Raw genomic sequence first — 9,091 nt, forward strand, 5'->3', positions numbered from 1 at the left:
CCCCCCCCCCCCCACCCAAAAAAAAAATTAAGTTTATTTTTAAAAAATATTTTCAATTTCAATTCAAAAATTATATTCTGCTCTCTAGTAAAAAAAAAAAGATATTTTCTCAAAAAAAAAATTCATTCATAAATCAAACACTAAATAATCTTTTCCGGAAAATATTTTCTACTCACCAACCAAACATGAGAAAATAAGTCAAAATCTACTTGTTTTCCAGGAAAATATTTTCCTTCATACCAAACACACCCTACATAAAAAATGATCTTTAGCGGCAATTAATTAACGGCAATAACTTAATTGCCAATAAAAATATATTTTTAGCGGCATTTAACACTCTTTGTAAATGTCCCTAAAGTCTATAGCGACACTTGATTCAATGACAATTATCTAATGTCGATAAAGGTTTTATCACTCTTTATTAATGTATATATTTATTGTCGTTAAATGTTGTTTTTGTTTTAGTGCAGTATGTACTATAGTACAATTTTAAATGTGACATGACATACTCTTGTTCATTTTGAAATTAATATGGTACGGATTGCTTTACTGGCATTATTTGTTTATATTAATTGTATAATATAAAGCATGCTGCGTTAAATAGTAATGAAGTGCGTATTAATTGATCTTTGAACTGTTCAACTCAAATTAAAGAAGCATAAACAGATGTAGCCGGATATTTAGGTGTTCTTTAATTATCAAAGACTAATATACTGAGTTGCTATTTAAAAGATGATATAAATGTACTGCTAGCACTTGATCCAAACTAGCTTTCCGTTAAAGATAAAGTTAGCACTACATTAAAAAAAATAGTTTTTATACATTAGATTTGTTGTCGCTATACGTTTTAGAAACATTTACAAAGTGTGATAATTATTTCTACAAAAATATATTTAGCGGCAATTAAGTTATTACCGTTAATTAATTGCTCACTAACGATATTGTTTTTGTATAGTATATGCATTAGTCTTGAGATAATATAAAATTTTAAAGTGACATTTAGGTGACGAATAGACTGCAGGAATTAAGTAAGTCTTTATCTACATCGGAATCCCTACCTTATAGGTGCATATATAAGGCCTACAAAGTTGTAGCTATAAAACGAATACGAAAATTGTAATGTGACTTTTAGAAAGCTGATAGCAATTATATATATTTATTTATTTTATTTTATTTTTTAAAATTTTTATTATTATTATTATTTTTTAAGGAAACTTTTAGATGGAAAAAATAAAAAGAAACAGTAGAATTGCATGCTACAATCATAACAGATTTTTTTTAATCTTACACTAGTCCTATGAAGGTTAAATTGATTAAATTTGACGTGAAGAGCAGATTGTAGATATTCTTGCATGTAATATGTTAGCAAGAATGTGACGTGAAACGAACAGCACTAAAGTCCTGATTTAATTTAGTGTGTATAAAACAAATGTGCGGTACTGATTGATTTGTTTTGACCGTTTCTATTTATTTAATCATGAATAAATTGATGCAGTATATTCAAAGATAAGATGTGCAGTTGCCCTAGGGGCTAGGCAGGAGGTTTGAANACAACCAAAAAAGGAAATATGGACAAGTAAATAGGGACGGAGGGAGTATAAAACAAGAAAATTGGGAATTGAAATGTGCGGTGGTACTGATTGATTTGTTTTGACCGTTTCTATTTATTTAATCATGAATAAATTGATGCAGTATATTCAAAAGATAAGATGTGCAGTTGCCCTAGGGGCTAGGCAGGAGGTTTGAAAGTTTGATATAATGGGTACAAGGACACGAAAAGTGAGGTAAGTCAAACAAGTATTGATGAGAGGTAATTAGACAATATATGATATAACTTTAATTTATTAAGGACGTGACCTTCCATAAGAGGGTGTAAAGATTGTAGATTAGTTGAAATAGAAGGTTAATAGCTAGTGGAGTGTTGTCTTGCTTTTCCACGATGTGGTGTCTAGAGCACTCTGTTTGTTGTAGTCATTCTTATTAATGTAATATTTTGCTTTTATTATTTGTTACCGTCTATTATTTATTATGTTTTGATGATCCCACTATTGTGCTATGTTACTGTTTCTTTGTTGAATGCTCTGCATTGTTTTTCTATTAGTAATGTTTTATTCATTACCGTTTTTCCTTGGTCTCCCTACCTATTTTTCCGATTATTTTTTTTTGGTTCAAATAAAAAGAGATAAATTACACAAGAAATATGTAAATTTTCGCTGAGTCAATGATAAAGTTGAAAATGGGAAAGACAAATTGGAACAGTTGGGTGTTAAATTAATTGAACCAACACACTTGATCATAGACTATGGACATGAAGACAATGAACATGAGGTCAAAGAAAATAAAGAGTCAAATCTACACATGGTGCTTTTTTCTCCACACTTGTAAATTTCACACCACACTAGTCATTTGCTGTAACACACACACACACACACACACACACACTCACACATGAACACAATAATTAAGAAATTATTAACTCAAAATCACTAGTAAAAAAATAAAAAAACTAATCTAATTAGAACATAGCTGAATCAGACGGAGAAGGATTATTCACTAAGTTAAAAATACTATTCCAGTAATTCTTGTTATCTTCACAGTTCTCACTTGCATTTCCACTGCCACTACCTTCCCCTCCGTTATCGGATTCCGTGCCACCGCCTTCCGATAAATCGCCATCGCCGGAATTGCTAAGCAACAGATCTGTAAATGTCTCCACAAAATTGGCAGGGGAAATTTGCTCTGTATTTGACCTTAACGACTCTGCTGTCCATGCTGTGTCCATTGGTAGAGTTAAATCTTGTAGTCCTGATGTGAATGAAATTGAATTTTCATTAATAACATCTTTATTGTATTGAGACAAATGTCCAGTTGATGAGTTTCCAAATTCCTTCCAATCTTCTTCACTTTCCTCATTATTCATAATTCCACCTTCACTAGAACCTGATGAATTTCCAACAAATTCATACAAAACTCTATTCGAACTTGCTCCAATTCCTGATGATGAAATATGTTGCGCATTTTCAAAATAGCCTAGTGTAGACGTAGGAGATTCCAAATCCCTCGCGAGTGCTCCAGTGACTGAAATACCAGCACTAGCACTCGCGATGGAACCTTCATTTATTGGTTTGGTCCAAACACCGTTCCAGGCTTTCAACACGTTGAGACAACGTGCTGGGCCCATAACGGGTTTGCTAAGAGGACTAGAAGGTGAAGGAGCGGTAAATTCTTGAGAAGCGAGTGAATTTTGGAAACTATTGGAACGGAGTTTAGATTGTCTAGCGAGTCTAGCTTCGGCTTCAAGCCGGGCACTTTCCCACTGAGCCATGTGGCTAAGGTTAGCCGCGTTCTTAGACTGACCGTCATTGGACAACAAGGCATCGTTCTTTGGCTTGTGGGTTACCGGGTCGATCCCCATTTTCACTAGCCGTTTCTTAAGATGAGTATTCCAATAATTCTTGATTTCGTTATCTGTTCGTTTAGGTAAATGAGTGGCTATGGCCGACCACCTAAGAACAAGACAACAAAAGAATATGTTAAATTTTAAAAGAGTATGTAAAGACAAGGCCACTTTACAACTACCAAACAAAAAAGGAAAACTTTGTTTTCATCCATGGATTATTAGTGATTTATTTTTTTGAATTTGGAAATAAATAAAAAAGTTCAATTGATTTTAGCTATTTGAGACAAAAGGACAATACCATTTTCCCAGAGAGAAGAGTACAAAACTACCCCTCACTTTCACCGAAGAAAAATACAAGGCCAGGTATATCAATGTGCAATGGTATTTGTGCAGATCTGATTATAAAAATGTCAAATTTAATTGGACGTAACTGACTATCAGCTAGTGAAAACAAATCATGCTAAAACAAGTGGTTCTGCCAATATTTTGTAGTTATTATTAGAAGAAGAGGGTACAATAATAAGCATAGACATTTATTTATAATTTCATGGTCTAATTTCCCATTAGTTCTCTACTAAACTAAAAGAATTCCGATTAACTCAAAGGCAAATTTAAGATCTAGATTCAGTGAGTTCGAAATGAAATGAATTCTTTATCTTATTATACGTATACATTTCATTCAGTTGAATTGACTAAGAGAGAAGAAAGTTGAAAATACCTATTCCCTAAGAGAGCATGAAGTTGAATGATGGTTTGTTCTTCTTGTAATGTGAATTTTCCTCTCTTGATATCAGGCCTAAGGTAATTAGTCCACCTGAGCCTGCAACTCTTACCACATCTTTGAAGTCCTGTAAATTAACCGAAATTANTAATTTCCCATTAGTTCTCTACTAAACTAAAGAATTCCGATTAAACGCAAAGACAAATTCAAGATCTAGATTCAGTGAGTTCGAAATGAAATGAATTATTTATCTTATTATACGTATACATTTCATTCAGTTGAATCGACTAAGAGAGAAGAAAATTGAAAATACCTATTCCCTAAGAGAGCATGAAGTTGAATGATGGTTTGTTCTTCTTGTAAAGTGAATTTTCCTCTCTTGATATCAGGCCTAAGGTAATTAGTCCACCTGAGCCTGCAACTCTTACCACATCTTTGAAGTCCTGTAAATTAACCGAAATTAATAAGATGAAATTTGCGTATTAAAGAATTTTTACACTATCAAGTGAACACGTACCAGCTTTGGCAGGTAATGCGCGCCAGCTACCATGACCATGTTGTTCGATATAAGCTAAGAGTTTTTGATCTTCTTCAGGTGTCCAAGGTCCTTTTTTCAGGCCAACTTTATCACAACACGGAGATCGACCCATCGAAGAAATGACGACTTGTCTAGAGAAGAAAATAATGAACAAGTAATTTAATTTGTAGGAGTTGTGGTACCTTATATTATGATGGTGCTTCAACTAAAGGAGATTGGAGAGTAGTAATAGTTGATAGTACCGAAATAATAATAATGAGAGAAAGAAGAAGAAGAGTAAATAAGGAGAGAGATAGCAAGGATAGAAAGGTCAGCGACAGGGACGGGATAAAGATATTAATTTCATCACAGCACATCATATAGTATGAAATCATGTGCAAATCTACTAGTACCCAATAGGATCCTTTTTTTTCTTTTTAAATTTTACACTCCATGAACCTTGTAACTACTTTGGGTTCGCCTAATTCAGATTTATGAGTAAAGGTTGAGATAATTTAGACATGTAAAGAGGAGATTTAATGTGCATTAAGAAGATGTGAGGGGTTGAATATGGTGGATATGGAGAGAGGTAAAGATAAGTCGAAGAAATTTCGGAAAGAAGCGATTAGAGAGCACAATATGACTACAGAGGACAAAATCCTAGATAAGAGGATATGAAGTTGAGAATTAGGGAAGAAAGCTAGTACATATTCAATGGTTGCTTCCCTTATCACTATTGTTATTATTATCCTTCTACTATCATATTTTTCAATCTTATTATTATTTGTTGTTTCATTTACTTCTGTTATTGTATTATTTACTTCTGTTATCGTATTATTTGTTTTTTTGCAATTCTCTTTTCATTTTCTTTGAATACTTGATTTTGATATGTTTTACTTGATCTAAAGTTTTATCAGACACAATTTTTCTACCTTCACAAGATAGTGGTAAGATTATGTGTTACGTCGTCTACACTACCAACCTGATACTCCACGACCAATACATATGGAGTGTTCAGATTGAACCCAATATTTTCAATGCAAATTATAAATTTATATGTACAAATCGACTAAATTATAACAAATAATATGCTTGAACTCGTCCACTTTTCTAAAATTACATAAATTATATTATTGTTACGCTTAGGAAGTCCTACTTTAGGATAAAACGTTTTTTACTCTATTTTTAAACTTCAAAACTCAAAATATATGATTAATAAAAAAAGAAAGGATGCTTTATCATCCTATCACAATATTTGCTGGTCCCTTTAGGATTTCCTTTTGCCGTTTCCCTTAGCTAACTTCCTCTTTTTTATTTTAATATATATATAATACATTACCTTTTTTTTTGGGCAATTTTATGAACTTATTACCAATGATTTCTATTTTCTATTGTAGCTTTATTTAATTCGTTTTTTAACACTTTTTTCCTCTTCTATTTAATGTAGTCTCTCACTTAAAGAAACTGTTAGGATCTTTTTTGAATTACATACATAAGCTTGGCACTAAGAGCCTTAACAACAACAACGTGCTAAATAATTAATAGCCATTTATAAAGTAGGGTCTTACCGAATGTTAACCTAACAAACAACATTAGCTAACCTTAGTCCATCTACCTATTCAATTTTATGTTGAAATTATTTTATTCAACATATCATATAAATACATGTTAAAATATCACTTCAATATTCAAATTAAATTAATTTAAAAAAATTGAGTACTTAAGGCTTGTGCAATTATAAAATAAAACATGGTACTAGAGCTAGGTGATCGTTGTTAAATAATTCGACATATTGTAAATACAAATATTTTTATTTAGTTTGGAATATATAATATATATAGTAGAGATTACAATTTCATTCAGAAATCCTTAAAAATCTCATGTGAATATGATAAAATACTATTTAATGTAACCAGAATTCAGGTAGGAGAAATGAAAATATCATTAAAATACTTTAAACTATTACATACATATACACCCTCTAGAACAAAATATTTGATGTTTTGATAAATTCAATTTGTTTTAAAATATTTGACGTTTTGATTTATTTTTTTAAGAAGTCGTTTATTTATATTATCATAGACCTTCCCTAATTATAAACACTCATCATTGAACCAGTGTGTAATTATAACTCACGGATCAAACACTTTAGTGCTGAATTTATTTTTTTTGCCACTAAGCAATCTATTAAAGTTGTAAATGTAAAGATTCATCTAGTATAATAATTATTAAGTGAAACGATTAAAAAAGAGATACATTTATATGATCGATTCATTAGTAGTGTTAAATCTATCTTTTGTACAGGAAAATTAAAAAGGCAAATATTATAGGCAATAGAATACCTTGTTTACTTATTTTGGAAGCTTTAATAAAAGAAATTCAATAATGTGAAGTACTCGTATTTATTACCTACAAAAAATTGAAGTGAAGTAATTATATGCTTGAAAAAATAATAGAAAGAGCAGCATATATAATAGACTGACAGTGCAGGCCTTCGTGCCGCCAATCGCTGCATTTTATTTTTTTACTTTTTCATTTTTTTGGCAACGCCTCTCATTTAATATGTAATCATTATTGTAACCAAAAGGAAGAAAATATAGAGTAATTTCAACATTGTATTTTAGGAAGTTTCCTTTAATTATTATTACCATCTAAGCTCGTAGTATTGGTTATTTAACTTTTGATAATTACAGTAAAACCTCACTAAATTAATATTTGGTTAACTAATAATCTCTCTAACATAATAATTTCTTTCGATTCCGACTTGGGCCAATGGAAAAAATCATTCATTTCAATAAGATAATAAGATAATATATTTTCAAAAAATCCCTATATAAATATATGATTCCATTAATATTCTAAATTAATAAATCTTTAAAAGTACAAATATATCTAAGAAAATTTATTGAAATATGATTCTATTATGTTAAGTTTTTTGTTAAAATTTAAATCTAGTTGAAGCTCATCTCTAACTTTTCCTGTTGCATTCAAGAGTTTCGGTGTTGTCTTTTCTAATTGCACCATAAAATTGTAAAGAGTTCTAGATGCAAGTGTTTCCTTACGCGTAACTGGTTCCAAATATATTGTATCATCTTCATCAACATTGTTTTTCCAATGATATCCACAATTTATTCTAAGCTTTAGATCTCTGAACATGTATTATTTTCACTCGTCCAATAGAGGTTATTAATATCCATTTTATTGCGGTAACCGAGATCATTAATCATGACCTCAAGTTCATGAATGATATTTTCACAAGTGAGTTCAAATTCTTTGAGATTTCATCCCTAAACATTTTTTCGGTGTCGAAACACTCTATAAATTAATAAATATTAATTTATCGATTAAATAATACTTTTATAAAATAATAATATTTTATGGTTCCGCCTTCATTAATTTTGAGAGGTTTTAGTGTAGTTATTTTATTTGCACTTTCTAGAGATGATCCAAATGGATGACGTCAAATAGTTTCTTTCATGTTAAGCATGAGTTTTTTTTCTATTCAAGATTAAAAATAATTCTTTTTAAAAATTTATAGTTCAGTTTTAAATTTTATCAGATCATAATTTGAAATCTCAAATTATATATCTTTTTTTTTCCTAAGAAGTTGATGACGTTACACTATTGAAATTCTTTAAATAAACTTAAGTACATACACGATACTAAAATTATTATTTGATCTTAAATCATGATTTTCATATCGTATGTTGGGAGAGAAATGGCAAAGTATTATTGGTGGTGATGGGCCTGGACACTTGTAGAACGATGAAAAGGGCTTATTAATAGAAGAAAAGACAAAAAGAGGNAAATTAAAAATAATTTTTTTTAAAATTTATAGTTCAGTTTTAAATTTTATCAGATCATAATTTGAAATTTCAAATTATATATTTTTTTTTCCTAAGAAGTTGATGACGTTACACTATTGAAATACTTTAAATAAACTTAAGTACATACACGATACTAAAATTATTATTTGATCTTAAATCATGATTTTCATATCGTATGTTGGGAGAGAAATGGCAAAGTATTATTGGTGGTGATGGGCCTGGACACTTGTAGAACGATGAAAAGGGCTTATTAATAGAAGAAAAGACAAAAAGAGGGCCCACGAGGACCTAGATGTAATAGCCCAGACCCAAAGGTTATTACTGTGAGGTGTGGGTCATAACGCCTTTAATTCTCCTTTACTGCTGCCCGGCCCAGCTTCTTCTGCTTCACCGTGGTCCAATTAATTTTAATTTTTTTTTTGAAACTCCTTATTTATTTTTGTTATTTTTTTTTATAGGGTCTATTTTTACAAAGGAAAATACTTTATTCAAAAATAATGGATTTTTTATTCAGTTTACAATTTTTGTTGTGTAAGTAAAAAATATTATCTCAACAAGAAGGATAGCTGAGAAGAAATGATGAACTTGCAATATATCACTTATGTAATTTATTTTTCTTATTTTTT

General features: G+C 30.4%; 1 protein-coding gene across 2 annotated transcripts; it reads right to left on the reverse strand.

Moving 5' to 3' along the window:
• Positions 1-2,199: 2,199 nt before the first annotated feature.
• Positions 2,200-4,902, reverse strand: LOC125848776 (transcription factor MYB16-like). Of its 2 annotated transcripts, none has more exons than XM_049528708.1 (3): positions 4,639-4,896; positions 4,435-4,564; positions 2,200-3,506 (listed from the first exon to the last, which is right to left on the reverse strand). In XM_049528708.1, the coding sequence occupies exons 1-3, from the start codon at positions 4,769-4,771 to the stop codon at positions 2,516-2,518; spliced, it is 1,254 nt and encodes a 417-aa protein (XP_049384665.1). In that variant the 5' UTR covers positions 4,772-4,896; the 3' UTR covers positions 2,200-2,515. The 2 variants fall into 2 exon arrangements, with proteins under 2 accessions (XP_049384665.1, XP_049384667.1); XM_049528710.1 differs by lacking the exon at positions 4,435-4,564 and adding an exon at positions 4,119-4,248 and having other exon boundaries at positions 2,469-3,506; positions 4,639-4,902.
• Positions 4,903-9,091: the final 4,189 nt, after the last annotated feature.

This window comes from Solanum stenotomum, chromosome 12, assembly GCF_019186545.1.
Source record: "Solanum stenotomum isolate F172 chromosome 12, ASM1918654v1, whole genome shotgun sequence".
Classification (NCBI taxonomy): domain Eukaryota; kingdom Viridiplantae; phylum Streptophyta; class Magnoliopsida; order Solanales; family Solanaceae; genus Solanum; species Solanum stenotomum.